The 24,440-nt window shown below is 35.7% G+C and overlaps 3 protein-coding genes across 6 annotated transcripts in view; 1 reads left to right on the forward strand and 2 right to left on the reverse strand.

The window, feature by feature from the left end:
* Positions 1–24,440, reverse strand: part of LOC139128469 (phosphatidylserine synthase 1-like) — a 324,577-nt gene that overhangs the window by 292,564 nt on the left and 7,573 nt on the right. For all 4 annotated transcript variants that reach the window (XM_070694242.1, XM_070694244.1, XM_070694240.1 and 1 more), the window contains exons 2-4: positions 23,980–24,074; positions 4,223–4,267; positions 966–1,084 (exon numbers count right to left, since the gene is read on the reverse strand). In XM_070694242.1, coding sequence (XP_070550343.1) covers positions 966–1,084; positions 4,223–4,267; positions 23,980–24,074 — 259 coding nt within the window. The remainder of the gene's footprint in view (positions 1–965; positions 1,085–4,222; positions 4,268–23,979; positions 24,075–24,440) is intronic.
* On the forward strand, positions 8,937–13,811 carry LOC139128494 (uncharacterized). The gene is made up of 3 exons (XM_070694263.1): positions 8,937–9,225; positions 10,709–10,816; positions 12,254–13,811. The coding sequence occupies exons 1-3, from the start codon at positions 8,980–8,982 to the stop codon at positions 13,082–13,084; spliced, it is 1,185 nt and encodes a 394-aa protein (XP_070550364.1). The 5' UTR covers positions 8,937–8,979; the 3' UTR covers positions 13,085–13,811.
* On the reverse strand, positions 14,919–19,084 carry LOC139128481 (uncharacterized). Its single transcript, XM_070694251.1, has 3 exons — positions 18,897–19,084; positions 17,290–17,420; positions 14,919–16,078 (listed from the first exon to the last, which is right to left on the reverse strand). Exons 1-3 carry the CDS (start codon positions 19,028–19,030, stop codon positions 15,711–15,713), a joined length of 633 nt encoding a protein of 210 aa, XP_070550352.1. The 5' UTR covers positions 19,031–19,084; the 3' UTR covers positions 14,919–15,710.

Below are 24,440 nucleotides of genomic sequence, written 5' to 3' on the forward strand. Positions count from 1 at the left end.
ATCTACTTTTCTACTGGCTACCTACCGGTAATTGATTTGCAAATGGGAGTGGATCTAAAGTCAAGTTGCATCAACTTCAAGCTACTACGTGTGACTGAACTCATAAAACCATGGCTTATACAGGTCAGCTGTCAATACATGTGAAAATGTGAAAGACTGTGACCATCAAGAAAAGCTTTTACGAGTTGAAATCAATTTATAGCATCTGTGCCAGCCATGCATGAGAAGCAAGTTTCTTATTCTCTTGTCCATTCTCAGGGAACACAGTGAGTAAAAATCTCAAAGGGGAAAAATTCAGTCTACAGTTAAACTGTACTTCACTTCTTCCAAGGGATCATTGCTTATCAAATCTGATTAACCGGAAGGCTACTTATCCTGTTTCATTGATAATTGCCCAGTTTTGAAAGTCGTACACTGTTGTGAAAATATCTTAAATGAAATTGCAATAGTTCACACAGTACACAGCTCATGCTTATTAAAAATACAATTTTAATATGAAATATGTTTATTCCTAGTATTAAAATGCACTCACATTTAAAGTGGTTCAAGATAAATTTGTCATTATGGCCATTTTCTATTTGTTCCTTGGATCTGGTAAAATTATGGAACAGATCTCACTCTACTTCAAGACAGTAAACTTACCAGTACATGCTAAACATTAAAGCAACAAGTACTGGTATATTTTTTTGAAGCAATGTTGAAAATATGTATTTTATTAAATCTTTAAAAAGTGACTTTAAAGTCATCAAATGAAACAAAAATTTTGTCACAAGATCTTTGCCTAAGTTACCATAATGGCACATGGTATGAAAAACCATTGCACTAGCCTACTGGACCTACCGGTATGGTTCAAAGGACTAACATACCATCTCCTACATCATTTTGAGGAAGTCTGATCAACCATGGCAGATTGGGAAGGAAAAGACTAACACAGCGTGTAAGATATTGCTTGTGGTATGACTTACCTTAGAATCTGGTGTCACATTCCTGAGTTCTGGGTAAAGTGAGTACATCATTGCTTTAATATCATCAATGTTTTGGAAGAGTATAAATCCAAGGGCCAACAGATACACAACACTGAGACCTGTGAAAAGGAGAGAGAAAAAAGAATTACGTTCTCGTTTTTGTACATTTTGGACTCCTTAGAGATTTGTTCATTCACATGATTACAGTAATCCTGCAGAACTTTATGCCTGAGTTGGTGTAACTCCATAGTATTGAGTATAAGTGGACAAACATTGTATTTTGGATTAATCACAAGTAGCCTAGGGAGTACAATTTTGATAGAGTACACAGCTAGAGGTCCCCTAAGAATAATCTTGATAGTTTGTATACAAAGGTAATGTCCATCTTCACTCTTGCAAATTCGACTATGGAAAATGATTGACAGTTACTTCATTGAGGATAGTTTGTGGAGTGGCGTGATTGAGGCCAATCTCTCTCCTACAAAACAATTAGTGAGAGATAGTCTCATTTTCACACCTATCTACTTCTGTGCCATCAAATACCTGTCAAAATCTACTTACTGGTTCAATATCAAATAAAGCTATAAAATGAAATGATGAATGCAAAATATACGCTAACAATATTATAGTAATTCATGCTCAAGTTTGCACTTCTGTTGAGTAGCTACCAGTTACATGTATATGGCAAATATTTCTGGAAGACATAAATATTTAATCATTGTATTTTACATAATTTATGAAGTCAGTTATATTGGTTAACAACTTTGAATACGTTGAAAGATGGTCAATTCGCATACTTTTATCCCTTTTTCATGATAGAACTGTACATTATTGTGTGACAAGTATTTACTTCTTCATCAACAGTGCCTAAAATTTTGAAATTCATGACAATACATGTATACTCAAAGCAAGTTTGAGTGACACTTGTAAATGCTTCAATTAAATAAATTGTACGGCATACATAAATACATTATCCTTGATGAGTACATCAAAGAATACAATCTCTTTCGTGAGAGACATGTGGTAGTTTAGGTGGTACATTGTGAAAAACTTTGCCATATCTTATTATACTTTGACAATATAATTTTGCTCAGAATAAAGTCACCACACATTGTGTATTGTTATTGAAACTACAATTGGGAACATTTACTAACAGTAAGCAAGCAAGAAATATCCAGTTACCGGAGCATATCCTATCATTTCGCATGATGCTATGATACACTTCCTACACACCCTTATTATCGATGTTCACCTTTCAAGAAGCCATCCACACAATATTCTGCTTTCGGCAAATTTTGAGGAAATTGAATTTCCCCAAAAGATCAGAGTTTGACAGGAGATAGGGAAATTAATTTTTGAATAGGAAATTGAATTTAGAGAGAAACACTAAGAAACAGAGTGCATTTCTCACCAGAGAGCAAAGTTAGTTTTTTTGCTGTAAGCCCACTCTTAAGACCATTGCTATAGCTCCATAGCTACAACAAATAATGTAAGTGTACTTCATCAAGGAAATCTCTTCCTACAGATTGATGGCTTGGCATAAGTGGGACAATATATTTTTTATATTTATTGTATTTCTTTCCATGTAAAATGTTATCTTTCTAGCCATAAATGCCCACAAATACAAATTGGAATGAAATTCATGTAAAGGAAAAATCTTTTTACCAAGGATGAGACTTGAGAGAGAAACAGAATACTCTGTTGATTTGATATTTGATCTACACTTAAAACTTAAATTCGCTAAAACATTGAAAACACTTAATTTGCATGTCTTAAATTTGCATAATTTTTACCATTCCCCATTATCACTGGATAAATCATAACACTGGCAATTGTTTGGGTTGACATTAATATGCAGACCAAAAATTGATGAATACTGTAGCATGCATAGCACATGCTTTTATCTTATCAAGAGATACTGAGGTACCAGTAAGTACATTGAACAGAGAATCAGCTGTTTTGTGTTTGCCTGACTCCAGTGAATCTCCATGACATTTATTAAGGTAAAATGCACCTTAGGGATAGATATTTGGAATTTCAAATTTGAAAATACTTTTCTGGTCTATTGCTTGTGGGGACAGATTTTAAAGCTCTTGGAGTACCGTATGTAGTATTTTCACTGCCTAAGCTTTTCCAAAATTGAAACTTATACAGGGATGGCGACCATTTTGAATTTCAAATACTGGTAAAGTTAGGTAACTCGTTTCTCTTGCACAGTGGCCCCAGATTTATATCCTTGATTTGGCAAGGAAGCGGTTGAAAGTTTCATTGAGGAATGATTGGGCAAAAGTTTTAAGTCTTTCTCTTTCAAGGCACATACTACCTCAACAAAACACTCATTACCAACATTATATACATTCATTCTTTGCCTTAAAGGGACAAAGTCGGCCACTTTTCATGAATTTGTTTGATACCAGATACTACTTGTATTGTTGACATGTTGAAAGATACTGAATGAATGAATGGGTGACCCTACATATATTCGACCCCGGTTTTAAAAAAATTAAATGAAACCATCGCGAGAAGATTATTCCTTCTCGTGATGGTTTCATTTATCGTGTTTAAACCAGGATCGAATACATGTAGAGTCACCCATTCATTCAGTATCTTTCAACATGTCAAACAATATAAGTAGTATCTTGTATCAAATAAAATTCATGAAAATGGCCGACTTTGTCCCTTTACTAGAGAGCCTGAGAAAGTATTCATCTGCAGAATAATAGAAATGTAATCATGTATCGTACTCTGTCAAACCATTATATACCATAATCAGATTAAGTAAACCCCGTGGAACAATGTTACAATAATATTTTATCAAAAGTTTGGTGCAGCTGTTTCACAAGTACTACAGCATGTGAAATGAATGATTACCCAATGCCTTAATCAGCCTCAATTTTTATCTAACATATAGCCATTATCCTGCAAAGAATAATCAATGGTAGCGATCTGTGTATCTTACATTCATAATGCAGAACAATTGTGTTGATATGCTTGTTTCTGTATGGTACGCTGCTTTGTGAGATGAAATCTTGCTGTATCTTGACAAGAATTTCTTGTAAAGCTCTCAGGAAACAGAGATGATGGTGATGTTGTAAACTGTTGCAAGCATCCAGGAAAAATTATCAAAAAGAGATGTGAGGAAAGTGTGTTGTGTACCAGGGTACATGTACATGTACGGTATGTACAATGTAGAATGCACACACAGACACACACAGACACAGACAGACACACAAAACACACAGGGCACGATTACTTACCAAACACTATGCGCCATATTGCTGGATGTGGTCTTGTAAAAGGACCTGCAGGATGAAAAACAAAGTACCGAACATACCGGTATAATTTCAAAATACCGTAGAATATCAAGTAATCCTTGATTTAAAGGGCCAGTAGCTACAACTTTTGATGATTTTTTTCCACTAATTTTGTTGTTAACCCTTTTCCTGCCAAGTCCATATTTCACCATCAGGTCAAGATGGGTAATGAAACACAACATATTCCATGTGGTGTATTTTAACGTAATACTGTACATTTGCAGGCTGTTGAAAACATAAATACTGTCAACTTGATTTTTTTGCTAAAGATGCCATAACAGACCAAGCCAAGTGGGTGAAAATACATCATGTTTTGGCTCAATACCGCTTTTTACTGACTTGGCTGATGGGGATGTGATATTGTCTGGCAGGAAAAGGGTTAATATCAACTACAGTTACTTGTTCTACTCCTCTCAGCATGCTGAGATGCACAGTATTCAGCTTGTCAACTCAGCCTGTACATGTGTAGACTGCATTGTTATTGGTGACAAGAGAATTCAGGTCCGCAGTAGAATTTTAATTTTAAACAATACCAGTGCATTCTGCACAGGTAAACACTGAGTTGACAAGCTGAATAGATACCATTGGTATATGTTTCATAATGCTTTGGGAAGTAGAGCTAGAACTTGCAATGGATACTCAAACAAAACTGGTTACGGCCACTAGTCCTGTAAGTTTTGATAATATTTCATTATTTTTGTCACAATAAAAAGAGATTCCATTTTATTCTTCTCCCATGTACTGGTGTGTTGTAATACCGGTATATACCGGTACTGTAGTATTAGCCTTCCAAGCACAACGCATTGCATACACAATGTGATGGAATTGGTGACAATCAAATCTAGTCCCCAACAAAAAATTCAGTACATTGCACATGACCTACAAAGCTGTATACAGTTTGTGTTGAACACTCTACATTTTGACAAGATTGCATGAGAAGCACCTGTATTGTACAAACAGTTCACAATATAATGATAAATAAATCAAAAATTATTAAAGCTAATGGAGTTTTCAAGATGCCAACTGATACCGACACTGATGGAAAAATATGCAATATGACAGCAGTATTCTGGGAACTGTTGATGACCTTGGAATGTGGCCTGTGATTCACAGATATATACCAGATGTATGGTAAACCTTATATGATTAGTTTGTTATTTAAACATTGCAAAATGGATTTCCTAACGGAATACCAGGGACAAACATAACATTATTAGTTTATACAAGACATTAATTACTAGTATCCTAAGAACAAAGTACTGGAGTTACAGGATTTGTTGGATGACAAGACAATGTTTTCCTGTAACAATGTTCTGCCTTTCTTCAAGTTACTCCACATAGGTGGCAGTACTATACATTTCTATATCCAGAGTAAAAACTAATTAATAAATCCATAATTTTGTCATAAACTTATTTGCAATCCCCGCTCAGGATGTACTGTGCTTTTGCTAATGTTTTAGGAATATTGGTACGTGACTTTTGAACCCCGATAACATTTTTGCCATCCCCAAATTGGATTGCATTGTTCAACCATGTGAACCCAGTAAAATGACTGTGGAACCCTGGTAATATTTACTTGCTTCCTTTCAAAAACATTCCAAACTGATATATCGTCCTCCTTTGACGAAAATAACTTTAGTGTACACTGCTTTACAGAGAGTAGGGTCAAGTAAATATTTGATTTTCAATTTAACATTGGTAATTTAATAATATGCATAATTGTATTAGTCTCACAAAATGGATGTTGTATGTGCTTTGTGCTCACTGGAAGACTTAGTCTCTTAACACTTGAATACACAATTTGTATTTGAGATGCAGTGGAGTATAAATTTTAATACCCATTTTGTTTTATGAAATAAACTTCCTACTTCAAAGCTGATACCACTTTTCTGTCAATAAACGTATTTAAAGAAAATATTGTTGCAAATGTATGGTACGTACAAACAGTTACAATACTATATGAGTGCATATAATTTTACAAACTGGCTCCTAACACGAATTGTACAGTACATATGTATGCTTTGTGTAGATGCAATATGTACATATAGATGCATTTATATCTAATGGTGCATCTACCAGCTATTCCGCACAGCATAAAAACTGATGTTACACAATGATACTGCAGAGCTCTCATGAAAAAACAAAGAACGCAATTATTTATTTATTTAATCTTTTTTGGACAGTGTTCATAATTAATAAGAACAAGATGTATTTCTGTCAGTCAATTTTCTCTTCACTGTGAACATGTTATATAACTTATATTATTAACAACTAGACCATTGAAGGAGTTACAAAGCCTGTCTCTGACCAATACTACTTGTCACAGAATTCAAAATTGTATGTACATACAAATTAGTAAAGTCAATATTTAATCATGGATTAATAAAGCGTCTTCCAGAAAAAAAATCACATTATATTTACTCTCACAACTTAATGACAAAGCAACATTTTTTCAAAGCAAAAAAAGTCATTTTTGAAAGTTTTTCTGGAGTGTGAATTCTTCCTAACTGAAACTCCATAGTGGAAGCATATTGTAATACAAGAACACTACGGAAAAGGAGTCAAAATCCGGGGGACATGTCACTTCAAATACATGAAATTAATACAAACTGTAAAAAATACCTGACAGGTACATGTACACTCTATCAGTACAGAAACACACTTGAAATCAAAAATAAATGCTATGTTCAGTTTTGTTTTCAGAGGAAAACATTATTGTTTTGCCAGCCACTTCTGGAATGGCATGGAATTCATATATCAACACTACAGAGAGAGCCACTTCCTGATGGGCGATAACAATTTCCCTGTAATTACCGAGATAGATTGGTAAGAGATTCAACTCCCTTGCTAGTTGATTGTGAATTGATCAGTCCCTTCCTGAAAACTCATAAGTTCATCCCCACACATCATAGCTAGTTTTGCTTGCTCCAGCCTGACATGTCTATTGTACCGTGCTCTCTCGTTTTGCATTCAGAATCATTTACCAGTCTCAGCCATTTCTTAATGCCCTGACATTTCATGACATATTGAATTTCCCTCTAACATAATAATGGCTTGGTGTGTACAGTAGCTCCCTGAATGACACACAGCTCAATCAGAAATTATTCAACACTACCATCTGTGATGCGATTTTAACACAATATACTGTATTCAAAGCAAGAGCCTTTTTTGTAATAGAATTTACTGGTAGGAAAGCCACAAAATAAGTTATTATTGATATTCTTTGTGCAATATCACAGGTTATGGAAACATTTGTAAAGAAAACTTTAATATCAACATCTGCTCACTGAAGTACATACAGATGAACTGATGTAATCAAGGCTTCATCAAACTGACGGTGACCCAAACCCATTAGCAAACATTTCTATTTCGTGATTCAATTCACAGATGAATATACAGATAGCAAATTTATTCATTCAGATATTCTTTGACGTTAATAATTTTGCATTGAAAGTTGATCCACTTTCAGTCCATGACTGACATTTCAATCATCACACACCAGTATATATACCGTATGAGTTGGCCATTTAGCTAATAAGAGGTAACTGTTTAATATTACAGTAGAACAAATTTAAGACAAGTTAACTTGTTAGTTTCAGAAATTTGGATCAAACAAGAACTTTCTGTAACTGAATGCCATTTCTTGGGTAATTTACTGTATTTTTGCAGATTAGCATTAGTTTTGTGAAAATCAAAATCTAAATATTTCCCAGAAAATGTATACAGGGATGGTGGCCAATGTTTCACAGTTGTAATACTGAGTATATGCCAGTATGTTACTACATTTAACTACAAATTCCTGTAGGTATTTACAAACAAGCGACCAAGCAGCCAACAGAGCTCTGCTGTTATGTAGAAAATAAATATTTGTTACACGTGTTGATGAAGAAGGTTAAAATCTTTAATGGCTCATTTTGGAATAGCTGTTAAGAAGCTTTTTGCCCCAAAATAGTAAAATTAGCCTCAAAAATACAATTTGCATATTTCATCACAATTTGAACAATTGTGATTAAGGTCATCTCTGAGGACTTGTACCCGGTACTCCAAATATTGAAGGAATGGGACTGCCCATTTGTTCGAAGAAGCTTTGAATGTAAAAAGTTAATGGACGCCGGATGCAGCCACACATTTACCTATAAGCTCCACGTTGCTGACAGCGGAGCTAAAATTTACAAAATCTTCCATTTGAAACAGATAACCACAGATAACATCAGTAATTTAAGCCTGGCTCAATGATCTTGTCAAATAGAAAAAGATCTTCTCAGAATCCAAACACAAAACCAATTTAAATGAGTAAATATTTTGTGTATATTAAAATTGTTTTATTTTTTTGAGCCATAGAAACCTCAGAACACCATAAGATGCATGCTAGAATAATTAGTCTTGGAATAGAGAATATGTGGTAGTGTGTAGGAACACCTAAATTAAGCATGCACATTATCAGTAACTATGACAGGGAAAGGCAACACAAATTGATCAAGGACAAAGCTGTTATTGGGCAAATATATTAACTCATCTTTTATATAGTTCTCTTTCCGGTTCCATGGTGCATTGAGCGCCAGGGTGATGTATACTTCCGGGCCCCCGTAGACGACATTGTTATGCTAAATAGTGTAACATATGATGCAATCGTAAACATGGGTTGATCTGACTCATGTTGTGTACCTTTTTGTCACCGAAGACGCAACAGAGATGGCGGTATGTACTATACTTTTCCTAATGCCCCTCTGGAAAGACGAGAGGCATGGATTAAGTACATAAAATGCCATGTAAAGTCATGGGAGCCGAAACCATGGTCGAAAATATGCAACATACACTTTGAAGATTTCCGTAAGTCCGATGATTCAGACTCAAAGGCCTATGTACCAACTGTATTTCCAAAGAGGCTGACCAGGCAGAAAAGAAGACGGGAACACATAACTGGCATACGAAGAAAAAATGTGAAGGTAAGTGTTGTACACTATGTGATCGTGTATGTGAGTAGGTATCGGTAGACCGTGTGCGCGTGCAGACTAGTGTCCAGGCCGTGGATAGAGGGACTGTGCCGTGGTTTATGACTGAACTAATGTACTGAATGTAGTGTGTCCGGCGATGATGCAACGCTTTTCAACTCACATGCACGTCTTAGCTTGAAGACGGCAAAATTTATTGCCGGACAGTATCGGTACATTGATTCGTAAGACTACATATGTGTCGACAGACAACTAGTACCACAATGTCCATGCATAGTGTTCATGTGAACTTCATTTGTAAGCCATGATGCGAGTGGGGTACATGTACACCTGCCTCCCCCCTCAAACAACGACAAACTCCATATGGCAAAACAAGCTCTTGTGTTCTGGTGCGGCACTCATTTGAAGCTCACAGGTTCGTACGAGTGAACTAATGTTGTACCGATGCCTGTCTGTCTGTCAGTGTGTGTGTGTGTGTGTTTGTGTCTGTCTGTCTGTCTGTCTGTCTATTTATATGATAACTCATGAACGCCTAAAGGGTTTAAAGTCAGATTTGGTAGACAGGTAGTATACACTAAGGGAGAGATCTGATTAGATTTTGGTTAGTGTGGCTTGCACATTAATGAAGTTATGTAGTAACTTTTTTTTCATAGAATGGTTTATATGATAACTCATGAATGGCGCCTAAAGGGATTAAAGTCAGATTTGGTAGACATGTAGTAAACGCTAGATTGAGAGATCTGATTAGATTTTGGTTAGTGTGGCTTGCACATTAATGAAGTTATGTAGTATCATTTTTTCATATAATGGTTTCCTATTGAGAAAGTAATGACAATGTCGACATATATCAAGAAATACTTCACAAAATTTCATGAAACTTTTCACTGATGACAATCTTACAACATTATGATGATACTGTGTGTCTTGTCAATTATCTGCTCATTTGCATATTCAATGAACTTTTGTAATTAGTGATACAACTCTGAAAATTATGCACCAAATTTGATGATACCTGCTACAGATATTGCTCTGGTAGATATCTAAATTTACTAAAAAGCCTGAAGCAGTGTCAAGTTAACAAACAGCAAATGTAGATATTAAATGAAGTTTTATAATTAGTGATTTCACTCTGAGAGTACTGTGCAAAAGTTGATGAAACCTGCTACAATATGTAACATATAATGATCTGACAGATATCTGATTGTTACATGAACTATACTACTATGTAATGAACCTGTTGTAAACCACGGGAGCACATTCAGTTCACATCTGGTGCTACATATGTGTAATGTGACACTGGTGTATGATGTGTGTTCACAGGTAACCTGTACTGTAGAGGGTAAACTAAAGGGAGACATAATAAAAAATCCTTTCATATTTTTTTAAACTGTGGAGTTGCATTCCCTTTGTTCATGGTAGAGTTCATTGAATATAACATGTGTATGAATACAGAATGTGTTAACCTTTTTTCTTCTAGACTGAGAACAAGATCAGGAAAACTGTCCCAGAGCAACAAAAAACAGAGGAAATGGACAAATCTAATTATGACCAACATCTGCCTATCTCCATGAAATCATCTGACAAGGTAAGTAAACTTACATGAAGTTTTTATCTTTGTATGGAAAGGCCTGAAAACATATATAAGTTATAGAATTGTATTATTATCCAGACTGGATCACCACCTCTGAATAAAGAATCTAGACTTGCCCACTGGTTACTTGTTTTGTTTTGCTTTTGTACCTTATTAAATTGTTCTCCATCATTTATTTCAATATTTCACTATATTTAGAATGTTTGCGCGGGCTAGGCTTTGATTACTGCTGGTTTAGCTACCTGTCCTATGTTTACTTAGGGTGAACTCAGTTTTGGGAACAAAATTTGAAAAAGCTAGTTCATCTGAAATTCACTAACAAAACAAACTCTCATCACATAAGGGAGTAATGTCTTTCATTTCCAAGTCCTACATTGACATCATTTCCTCCACAGAGTGACTATATGCAAATTTTCTCTGTATTATTGATAACATATATAATACGTAAAAAACAGCACGTAAAAACAGTACCCATATATATATATATATATATAATATATATATATATAATATATATATATATATATATATATATATATATATATATATATATATATATACATATATATGCCTGAATACATGAGTTTATGTGTCCTCACAGTAGCAGAAAATTTGCATGACAAGGGCAAACTGTCTCCTGCTGCATGGGCACATAAACTCATGTATTCAGGCAATAATATTTTCATTACATGCTTCTTGACAGTTAATGCTATATGACATTGAGTGCCATGCAGGGCATTTTTGCACAATTTTACCATTATTGACCAGCATCGAACAAATTTTAACGGAAGTCAAAATAGCAGTGTGCGCATGGATATTTTGCATCTTGCATTAATGGGACAAAGTCACCCATTTTTTCATGAATTTTGTTTGATACATGATACTACCTATATTGTTTGACATGTTGAAGGATACTGAATGAATGGATACTGAAAAAATGAATTAATGGTCATGACCATTAATTTATTTTCGCGATGGTTTCATGTATTGTGTATCAAACTGGGGTCGAATATATGCATGGTCACCCATTCATTCAGTATCTTTCAAAATGTCAAACAATATAAGTAGTATCTCGTATCAAACAAAATTCATGAAAAATGGGCGATTTTGTCCCTTTACACGTCTACTTTGACATTGGAAACGTCGAAGGGCTTCACTGGACCAGGTAACCATGGAAACTGGTCAGTGGATCGTTTACCAGCCTACTAGCCCCCCAGATGTTCCTATTCAAAATAATGCACTAATTTTCACTCACATCAATGCATGTAATATATATATATATATATATATATATATATATATATATATATATATAATATATATATATATATATATATGACTCATGTTGCAGATAGATGACTAATTGTTACATAAGATAATAACTGATATGAAGCATCATTTCAATCATGAAGTGTCTTTCTATTTGAACAGGAACAGCATTTAGAGTCGGCTGGTCTTCCTGATCATGATTACACTGCTGCTGCAAAAAGAATTCTTAGTAAATCAGAATTGGAAATGGAAGAAATTAGAGTGAAGTATCCAGATGTCTACCACCATATAGTGAAAATTGAAAAAGAAAATTGTAAACTTAGACATAACATAAACAACTTAAAGTCATGCATTCTCAGTCTGGACACAATCAGAAATAATGACAAAGAAACTCTTTACTGGACAGGATACCCAAATTATGAAGTGTTTGAATCAGTTTTCGAGTATCTCGAACCCAAAGCAATGAATTTGCAGTACTGGAGGGGTGAAAAGGAAACTCAATTTGGTCATTTTTATAAGTATGAAAATCATAATAAACCAGGCCCTGACAGGAAATTATCACTAAAAACAGAATTTTTTCTGGTTATGGTCAGACTGAAATGTGGTTTACAACTGCATGACTTAGCAATGAGATTCTCAATCAGTGAAGGAAGTGTGTCCAGAATATTCAATACATGGATATCTTTCATGAGTAGGGAATTTTCTACCATATTTACAATGCCCACAAATGAAGATGTGTCTGATAGTAGATGTAGTGCATTTAGAAATTACCCCAATACTAGAGTTGTAATTGACTGTACTGAAATTTTCAGCGAAACACCATCAGCGATACATGCAAAGCAACAAGTCTGGAGCAATTACAAACATCACAACACTTGTAAGTTTCTTGTTGGTATTGGGCCTAATGGAAGTGTGAATTACGTATCAGATATGTGGGGAGGGCGAGCCTCTGATAAGTGTATAACAAAAAATGCGATTTTCTGCAACACTTAAAGACTGGGGATGATGTGATGGCTGATCGGGGATTCAATATAGAAATTGAATTGTCTTCTGTAGGGGCTTCATTGAACATCCCATCATTCAAAGGAAAAGATTGTGCCCAGTTACACCCTAAGGAAGTTGAACGATCACGTCGAATCTCAGAGGCTCGGATTCATATAGAAAGGGCTATAAATAGAATAAAAAATTTTCATATATTTGACAGTGAAATTAAGATGACCATGAAAGATGTTGCCAAGCATGTCTTTATTTCATGTGCATTTCTGGTGAATTTCCAATCACCTTTCCTGAAGGATTAAGGGATTGCTAAGTTCATTCAATTGAGAAGCAGTATTCAAATTTTATCTTTTGATGATGATGGTGGGGGAGGGGGTACACTCTCTTCAGGAAATACTGATGTCAGGATGTCATTTCAATTACCATTACAAAACAGCATCTGTATATATGTTGCTGTTTCTGATAAGCCATCTGTGTTGGTCAGTCATTTTTGTATGACTCTGGCTAGAGTTTCTGTAAACCTCTGGCACTGTCTTGGTATCCTGGCTCGGTCAGCTCTGCCTTTCTTAGACATGTAAGTTAATTGCAGAAATTTTGGCCAGGGGCATACAAAATGAGTATACAGAGGGATGTAAGCAGACAGCTGGACAGAAACTGACACAGACAGACAAATTACCAATACATTTAGAGGTTTGTTGTGTGTCTCTGTGGATATGCATAGGTTATCGGACATGAAGGGATAAAAGTCCAAATTTTTGCTGTATTGTATTTTCTGTGTATGAACAGCAGTTTGTTTTGATCACTGAAGTGTGATAAGATATTTGCTGTCAAGCTTACCAATACAACACACAAGTGTGCAATCAGTATTATTTTTGGAATTGAAATTTATGTCTGGAGTAGATTTCATATGTCAACAATAACTAAAGCGCAATTGTAAATTTACAGGCTGAGTTTACAAACAAAACACAGGGCACATAAACATGCTATATGGAGTAGCTTCTGAATGCTAAAAACATATCCAAAAGTCACTGTGCACAAGGAAACAATCCAACAACTTTTCCATAATTTTTTACCTGGAACCTACAAACCCTGCAGGTGATAAATAATAAGATTACACATAAGATACTTTCAATCAAAAATGATATTTTCATTTTGCATTTATTACTGACAAATTGTGAATTGAAAGAATTTATATATATAATAATGTATATATATATATTAATATATATACTTAAATTATGGAAATCAATCATAAAAATTATACATTGCTGTATTTATTTATTTATACAAGTCTTATCTATATATCATTTATAAGAAATATCTATTTTACAGGTATTTCACATTTTAAATGTAATTCTGTAATAAATTATAATAAATAACAATATACATAAGATTTATGATATACTTTGTAATAAAATGATTATTTACACAGATACCAAATTGAGGTTTTGTGTATGTTACTGCCCATTCCTCCTTTAAAGAAGAAAGTGGGGTCTCTACTCATATTCTATATATTGATATTTACTTGAAATTGAGAGATGTTCCACACTCAAACTGGTTGCCATTGCCATGTTAATTGCACCAAGGAACACTAAATTGTTGACATTAACAAATATTTATTTTAAACATCACCAGAAACACTAATTTTTCTATAATAATATAAGTGAGCAATCTTCATGAATGAATTAATGAAAACTTTCTGTTGAATTATGCTTTGTATTTGTAATATAATGACTTTGGATGAAGACACTTTCCTCTTTTTACTCGTTCTGTGAAAAGTTCTGGAATAATGGATGAAAGGAAGATTTCTCGACCTTTTCACACATCCACAGATAAAATGAAGAATCAAATAAAACCCTCTCCACAAAAACCCATTACCCATCATCCATTAAATTCTCATTTAGAGACACAACTACACAAAAATCACACCACTGTCTTCCAGTGATTCCCATCAAAGCCTGTACTTGATAGTAATAGTCGTGCCTACGGTTTATTCTTAAATTTCTATTTTCACCATATTCAAGACAAAAACCCTTCCCTCTCTTAGTAACAAGTTCACCAAGACTGAGTCCATCATTTACTGGACACTTTAGCTCTACAATTCCATCTTTAGTTAAAACAGATGGGTCATGAACAAATCCATCACTGCTTCCTCCCTGATAAGGTCTGTCAATATCTATGATAAATCCACACTCTTTGACACTGAGACCAGGGTGACCATTTGTATTCATTTTTTTAACATATAATTCTCTTGCCTTACTTTCCATCTGCAAACCATGCTGACATGCTTTGTTAGTGAACTGTCTCCCATAATTCAAAATTTCACGAACAGTACAATCTGGGGGAGTTGTAGATTTCAATTTACAAACCCGTGCAAATTTAGATGCCGTAACACGACCATGTCTGTAAACATACCACTCTTTATTTATACTTTGACCTCGCGTTGACTCCTCTATTTTCTGCACTTCTGATTCTGTCACTTTTATATTGTTCAGATAATGGTGAAACTTTCCTTCATATGAAACACCCATCAAGTCTTCATCATCAAGAATTGTCTGATCTACTTTGCTACTGATTATGATATTATGTAAATTATGCACATTTGTCAATGGTTCCTGATGTTTCATTGTGATCGATTCAATTGTTTTTTGTGTTCCTCTGTTTTAACTTCAATTTCACATCCAAGATTGGTATCACATAATAAATCAACTGTTAATTGGTCACCAAGGTCACATTTCCCCTCCATTATGGGTTTTTCATTAAAATGGTTGAAAAATCTACTCATGGCAATGGCATTGCTTGCTGGTACCTTTACAGAATTATTAAGGAGTCTGTTGCGTAGCAAAAGGAGTTGTTCACAGTCTACTGCTCTCTGACTTGGAGCTCGTCCATCATCGATTCCAGCATGCAAGTTTTGCTGACGTATATTTTTACCATATCCAGGCTTGTATATTTTCACATTATCCATAGTTGTGGGATGAACACGTGAATCTGTGAAAATGTGAACAAAAAGTATTAAAAAACATGTTACATAAAAATACTATCTTCCTTGACTGCTAGAAATTCTAAGTCTATATATACTAAAGTTTAATAAACACAATCTAGGAAGGGTAAAATCATGATTTGTTACCCACCCGAGGTATGATGCTCGTGATGGTAATAATAATGATTAAATTGAATGCAAGATATAACAGGAAGTGTGTAATAATTAAGCAATAAAGCACACTCAGCAGCGGTATACCACAAAATATTAAACAATTCACGACATATATGCATGAGTGATAGCGAGTGCATATATGGAGTGAACTGATCAAAATCGAGTGGTATACCGTCACTGGGTGTGCTTTATTGCTATTATATCAAACAGTATATTATAAATTTCTGGTGTGGACTGTCGCAAACAGATTTTTGCTCAACCTGAGAGCTCACGCGTATGCCAACTGTGGTATATCGCCAATATACCACAGTATTTTTTGCATCTTGACCGATCAGATTGCTTTATTTGCACCACCAATATACTGGTATGATATAATTCATATTATATCATACCAGCATATTGATGCAGCAAATACAGCAATTTAATTGGTTGAGATGTGATAAGAACCTTGGTATATTGGCGATATACCACAGCTAGCATATGCCCGATCTCTCGGCTTGAGCAAAAATTCCTTTTATGACGTTCAACAGCAGAGTTTCAATATACTCTTATGATATAATAGCAATAAATCACACCCATCGACGATATCATTACAGGAAAGCTCCATTAACTTAGGAATACCCTACTTCCCTGCTTAGTTATCCTGAGTGGTCAGACAAGGACCTGGGTTTCAGATACCATGCAAGTTAATACAGTCTTTGCCTAATGTACCACGAGATTTGACCAGTTCACTTCATATATGCACTCGCTATTGCTTGTGCATCGTGAACTGTTCAAAATCTTGTTGTATACCATAGCTGGGTGTGCTCTATTGCTCAATTATGTACACTTTCTCTAACAGAGTCTACTCAATATCAAAAACAAGCCATATGAAACACAAAAGTAACCTTTACCAGAGCATCCGCGCAACATATATTATTGGGTTGAAATGTTCTTTACACTGGAAAAACCTGCAACTTTATGAAAAGCGATGGTGGAGCTCGACGTTTATAACTTACAATTTTAAACTTCATGAAAGAAAATGCCAATAGTACTTGGTATTTACCTTTATGTGAAATCCATTTGCACAAAACCTCTGTACACTGTGGCCCATCTGGTAGTTTCTTGTATCCCTTTGCAACAAAGTCTTCTACAGCAAAAAGTAATGCACCAACATGGCTGCAGGCTTCTCCCAATCTATATACACAGATATGCATATTAGGTTAGGAAATGAATTTAATATTTATCATGGTAGTAACTATTGATTTGTTTATGAAAATACTTTCTGTAAATGGGACTAGCCTCCCCAATGTTTTGGTCATAAAATGGCTTTTAAAAATATATTGATACATCAAGTGCATACGAAAATAATACTGAAAATAAAAAGCTTTAGTGGTTTTAGAAGTACAATCTGTATTGTCACATATGCAATGTGAACCACAGTTAGAGGTATATGGACAATAACAGATATTTTTCACTTGATGGCCACATGACAAAAACAAATGCAACACAACACTGACTGTCATTTAATAGACTGAGACATTCCCACTTCACGATACAGGGCTCCAAATTAACGTTTTCCCCTGGTAGTCCACTTGGGCTACCATTTTCTGAAGTTGGTAGCCAAGTGACAATGGCTGGTAGCCCATGCACATTTTAGTTTAGGGATATTGTTTTTCATTAACTACACAAGAAAAAGCAATTTTTCAAGATTCTACCCATGAAGTGAATTTTCTAGCCATTTGTTTTGGATACTTAGACACCCCGTACCAAAAGGAAACAGGTATAAGCCCCCACTCCACCCCACCCCACCCCCCCCCCCCAAAAAAAAATTCTAGTCCGTGACATTCAGCAAAAGTGATGTGGTGACGCGGTTTTCTTTTTTCCTTTTTTTCTCAACAATGCAGGTTTGGCACTATTAAACAGATACTGGCTGCATAATACTTCGTTTTCTGTTTAGCACTTTTGGACATGCAAACAGGGATCAGTCAGTATGTAACCCCAAAAATGCCATGATGAGCAGGTGCTGAAATACCGCACGCGATGACAAGAAACTATCTTTTTTAGGCCTAATGGACACGGTGGTACTCAAAAGTTTGGTGATCCTTTGACAACTTTTTTCAGTCTCAGAGTTGTATGAAAATTTTGATAGTCGTCATGCCAACGACAACGACCTCGGCACGTCGAGACTAGACAACTGCAACAGTGCTAAAAATAGACCATGGGCTTTCGGACGCATATTGCCTTAGCTGTGCATGGCAGGGCTGTGTGTTACCGGCGTTATACGACCTCCCACCACACGCTGTATAACGCCGGTAACACACAGCCCTGCCATGCAGAGCTAATATCGCCCGTGATATCATCAAAATGCACTGAAAATGCGTTTTCATTGACCATCACTTCAAGTGCCTGTCATTCAAGTACGTCAGTTCAGATATTGTACCGTACATTACACGCCAAGTACTGACTGAATTTTATGTCCTGGTCTTTGGTAGTCCATGTTGGCTACCATTTCATGGATTGTGGTAGCCCAAGGGAAAAGTTGGTAGTCTGTGGACGCGGGACTACCGCTAATTTTGAGCCCTGTGATGTATAAGTATCTGTCAATTATAGGCAGACTCATTATAGGAGACAATATCATTTTGTTGACAACCAAGAGAGGTCATGACTTACCCTGCAACACATCGGCATACAGCGCCATATGGCTGTCCATTTCTGTCAAGGCATACACAAACTCTGTACGACTTCGTACTATCTTGGGAAGCATTACATATTCCTCTTAAGAATTGAAATGAAGATGATGGCATATATGGATTAAATTCAAGACTATGAACATGTCCTGCATCATAAAGTTCATAGGCCTTGAGGGCTTGTACGCACGGAGAGATTCCTTGTCGTATGTCTTGTCTGCACAATATATCAAATATTGTTTTATGTGTTCGATGGATACAGGTGGAATGTGCCGAATGTCAGTTGTCCATCCACTCGTCACTTTCTCAAACTTTGGAAGTCTGTGGTACTCTTCCTTCAGCGATTCAGTTGCGCACCACAGTCTTCGCCTATGGTTGCGGTGAGGTTGTCCAGCTGGCACAGTGACATTCGAAATATCGGCAAGAGCAGTTTCCCCGCATGTAGAAATGCCGTGATGGTCACATAAACGAAAAATTAGCTCAGACTTTTTGCCAAGCGAACTAATGTGTTCAACCTGACACAAACTTCGAAGTTTGTTAAATGTCAAACTCTTCAAATACCTGTAAGTCACAACAGACGGACCTGAAGTTGCAATGTCGTCTGCCATTTTGACAACCGGAAATGTACAAGACCCAGTGACGTAGCAGCTAGGCATCATGGGATAACCGGGAAAAGGTCTATTACAGTCCATATCAATGAATTGAAACTTTTGCAAAGATCAGAAAATCCAGTGAAAGCTGAGTTCAGTATAGGAAGGGTAAGATATTTTACATTTCTGAGTTATTGAAGACTTATTGTGAACAGAGGAATAGCCTTCTGGAAACAAGACCTGCTGTAGTATTAAACAGTCACATTGTCACAAGTTGCAACCACCATGATCTCTTACCTCTTACTACATGTAGTTTAACCACAGTCCCTCCATATCTAACTTGTAACTATGAATATACCGTACTGATTCCAGAAATAATCCTAATAAATTCCAAAAGTACTTTACATATGTAACAGTTATTACAAGTAGATTAAGTGTTAATATATCAAATAGATAAAACATATATTTTTTAACTTCAAATTACTTGAAAAATAACAATTTTATGGCACATACTTGATGTTTGTCCTGTGAAAGATTGCAGAAGTTTAAAAGCTCAATCCAGGTTGAACTCAGCATGGAAAGAAAGATCATAATCTTGTTTAGAAGATCAGTATGATACACGAAAATTTAAACGTTTTAGCAATTACTCTGTGTACCTGACATACTGAAATTCCAGGCATGAAGCCAGAACAATGTAATTAAACTTAAAAAAAACAAAAACAAAAAAACAAACAAACAAAGAAACAAAAAATAACCCCCAAAAACAGAACAAAAGAATTTACAAAGTTACATTTTAGATTGTAATATCACTGCATGAAAAGGGCAATTTTTCTGAAGAATGAACATATCCAGTAGCCATTTGATAATATGAGTTTAGTTAGGTTGAAGATACAATGAGAACTGACCAGTAAGTAAATGTTTGCAGGATGCTGAAAGATTCAGCAGCATGCAAGGCCAGTCTCCACACACATGGTTGAATCTTTCAGTCTACGATGTTTACAGTTGTCCTATTCATGCCTTGTGATATATCTGTGTCATTCATTCATCAGTCTGTCTGATTTGTAGGATGGCAGAACCACTTGAACTAACAGTAGTTCAAGCCAGTGTACATGATTGGCGGTTCCATACTGCCTCAACTGGTCTGTGCCTTGTAGTGCACGTCTTGCGTATCTACTTAACAATTGTGAGTAGACACATATCCACTGACAACTGACAAAAATAATGCATGTAACACTTTAAATGTAACTGTACCTGGGGTCAAATTCTAGTTCCATCTTCTTATTCTACCTACTCTATGTGAGGCCAGTTACCAGTATTACATGTACAGTATGTGAAAAGCTAAGTTATGACCACTTGGGCAAGATTTCATAACCTAAGTACTGGTATATGCATTCCTAATTTTGTAAAAAAAGAAACACATCCAGTAATGTTCTCATTTTCACTTCTAATTCTGTAACATCAGAAATCTTCTCAACAATTTAACAGTAATTTATCAAATTACTCCATGCCACTGGTACATATAAATGTGTGTAAATAAGTATTCACAACCTTTTTGAGACTTTGAGAATTTCTGGAAATTTCTTTGTGTTGGCCCTACAACAGATATATACAAACTAAAGCATGTGCAAAATGCAAAATTATCATTTGTGTTAGAAATATCTTGAATGGCATGCCACTGATATGCCGCTACATGTACATACACAAACACTGCAAGGCACTGTGTATATGCATCATCAAGCTACATGGAATTGTACCATGTGAGATAACATCTTGCATCAATCTGTGAGTAGAGTGGAATGTTTCAAAGTAATTTGCAAGGCTCCACAAAATTACTGTGATAACAGATCTGTGATGTCCTTAGGTGATTACCTCACAATAAATGATCCAATTCCATTACATAGATCAGTGTATCTCAAAATTAAAATGTGTTTACTCTCGAGTCATTGCAATAAATGTTACAGGAAAACAACATTGTCACATAAAATAGCAAAGACTGCGACTTCTCCCGAGATGATGAATCTATTGAATATCATGTTTCCTTTCAAAGTAGGATTTCTTTCCCTGAATTGCCTTGCAAAAGGACATTTCAGCTTCACTTGCAACAGAAATAAATATGTTTTTGACTATCAAAAACTGTGGTTCTCATAAGCTAATTCAAAGGACTGGGTTTTGATTGTGTTCTGTGTTCTGTGTGGCTGAGTGATGAGTGATCTCATTGCTCAGCCCCCTATGGCAGTACTGGTACATCTGTCCAATATTATATATTATTGCCTGAATACATGGGTTTATGTGCCCGAGAGCAGGTGACAATTTGCCCGACGCCAGGAGGGCAAATTGTCTCCTGCTGCGAGGGCACATAAACCCATGTATTCAGGCAATAATATTTTTATTACATGCCTCTTCACAGTTAATGCTATATGACATTTAGTTACATGCAGGGGATTTTCAAACAATTTTACCATTATCGACCAGCATCAAACAGATTTTAACGAAAGTTAAAATAGCAGTGCGTGCATGGATATTTTACATCTAGCGTTAAGCGTCTACTTTGACGTCGAAAACGTCGAAAGGCTTCACTGGACCGGGTAACCATGGAAAGTCAACCGGTCAGTACATCGTTCACCCGGCCCGCTAACATCCCAGATGTTCCTATTCAAATCAATGCACTGATTTGCATGCACTCACACCAGTAGTTTTAGGATAGAGCAGAGTACCAATAGGAGGTAGTATGAGGTAAAGTTTGGGGTGTACATGTAGCACAAGGTAAACAAAGTTTGTGGTAAGAGCCTTTCATGTGTGATTTCTCATGAATACTGCATCCATAATCACCTACCGGTAGTACAATACAGTGAATGTTATACAAAATTACATATATGTTTTGTTTCTACATGTTTTGACAAGTTTTTATTATTTCATAGCAATGAGACAACTGTACACTAGTATCACTTGAAAGTAAGCCTATCCATCACCATTCACTGCAGACATTTATCCAGAGAAAAATGACTGACAATTTTCATTGAAAAGGATGAAAAGATTACCATAATGAAAGCTTCACTGTACCTGATTAAAGCTTCTCTCTTTAAGCGTATACCATGGCCAAATACAACTTGACTTTGTGTGACAGCTAGCTGATACAGTGTATGAAGTGGGACTGAGTGAAGTTTACTTCCATTGTATTGCAAAGGATTAACCATCCACATCCAATACATGTATTAGTAGTGATGTTTATTGAGGCAACAAGATTTTGTGTTGAAGAATGGTTTGCTTTAAATATGAGTATTATGACACTTCAAAATCAACTGCCTTCCCAATATGAATGACTTTCAATACCAGGTGGCTTCATATTTGGCTTCATAATTATAAGGATAAATTGTCTGTATGCAAAATATTATTTTCTATTTTCTTCTGTGACCTGTCAATCTATGCTCCTTGTTCTACTGTAATTTTTATATTGAAAGTTCTTGTCACTTCTGTTTTATTTCCATGGCAACCTCTCAACTGAGAGAACTGTTGTAAATCACTGATTTCTACTCGTAATTGAAATTATCAGAAAGTGATAGACAGTCACTGTTGGTGGTACGGTCAGAGAAAATTGTGAACTTCCCTGTTATCAGTCAAAACAAGAGACACTGAAGTTCCTGAGATGAGGTGCCTGTAGTCTGACAGTTACCTTGGTGACAACTCTAATAAGATAATGAGATAATTCTACCAGTAAAAATGCAGAACGTCTAGAATTGGCATTTATTGAGGTCAACTTTCAAAACATCATGATAATTGCAAATAGTTCTACACACGAGATGTAACCAAACTTCAGTAATTTATCCAATTTCATATCTTGCTAACTGTATGGTACATTTTAGCTTGTACAATATGGAATCATGCTTCAGCAATATTATGTTCATGTATGCAGTACCCAAACTTCAAACAGAACAATGTGCCTGCACAATCTGATCAAATCCGATGTAGAGATGCCAATGTCTCTCTTGGTCAACTCAAGTTGGTATCACTTCCCTATGTCTGACAAAATACCATTAAAGGTTGAGTTCACTTCTAGTATCTTGACCACAGCAACCGACCAATCAGTAAAATTTCCACAACTATTACAAGAGATGCAACCAGAAGGAACAATCCTTTGGACTTTTTTGTTTAGTAGACAAAGAAATATCACTACAGAAATAATGGACGACACGCTGACCATTAAAGTTTATTTATGGGCAAGGGCGAGAGGAAAGCCAAAAGTTAACGGGCGAGGCTTGCCGAGTCTGTTAATTTTGGCTTTCCTCGAGCCCGCTATACACTATGGATATGTTATGGTTCTAGTGAAACAATTATTTAACTTTATTTATTTCAGTGAAGAAATGATAAAGACTACATACAGTCATTTCTAGCCTCCACAAAGAGATACATGCAGTTTTCACAGGTTGTAAAGTGACGTGTACTAGTTGTGGAATTCAAAGTTACGGACGGAATACTTGCCATTTGGAAACGCCAGAACACTGATGATTAGGAAGAAGAAGACCATACAACAGACACCTGCCCAGATATTGTCTTGGGAACTAACTTCTTCATCTCTGTAATCAAACAAACGAAGGAAACATATAAAGCATTTGCAGGGATATCCTTGTAATGTATCCATGTTATTTTTCATACTAAAATATTACCCTGTGGCAGAAAGTGCCATATGTTGGCAATCTCAGTATTCTGTACATGTACAAGAAAATAATACAACAGATTGCTAAAACTACTGGTGTATTTGACCAAACTGCCTATATGTACCAAACATATCAATCTTGTACAAAATCTTCCTTTTCAATGTACATACCGGTACATCCGCATTTATGTACTCTCCCAGCCTATCATGGACGGAAGGAAACTTTTTACACATACATGTAAGGCAAAGCTGAGTATATTATGGAGTGCAAAGTTTACTAGAGTCC

This window comes from Ptychodera flava, unplaced genomic scaffold (assembly GCF_041260155.1).
Source record: "Ptychodera flava strain L36383 unplaced genomic scaffold, AS_Pfla_20210202 Scaffold_55__1_contigs__length_887147_pilon, whole genome shotgun sequence".
Taxonomy (NCBI): Eukaryota; Metazoa; Hemichordata; class Enteropneusta; family Ptychoderidae; genus Ptychodera; species Ptychodera flava.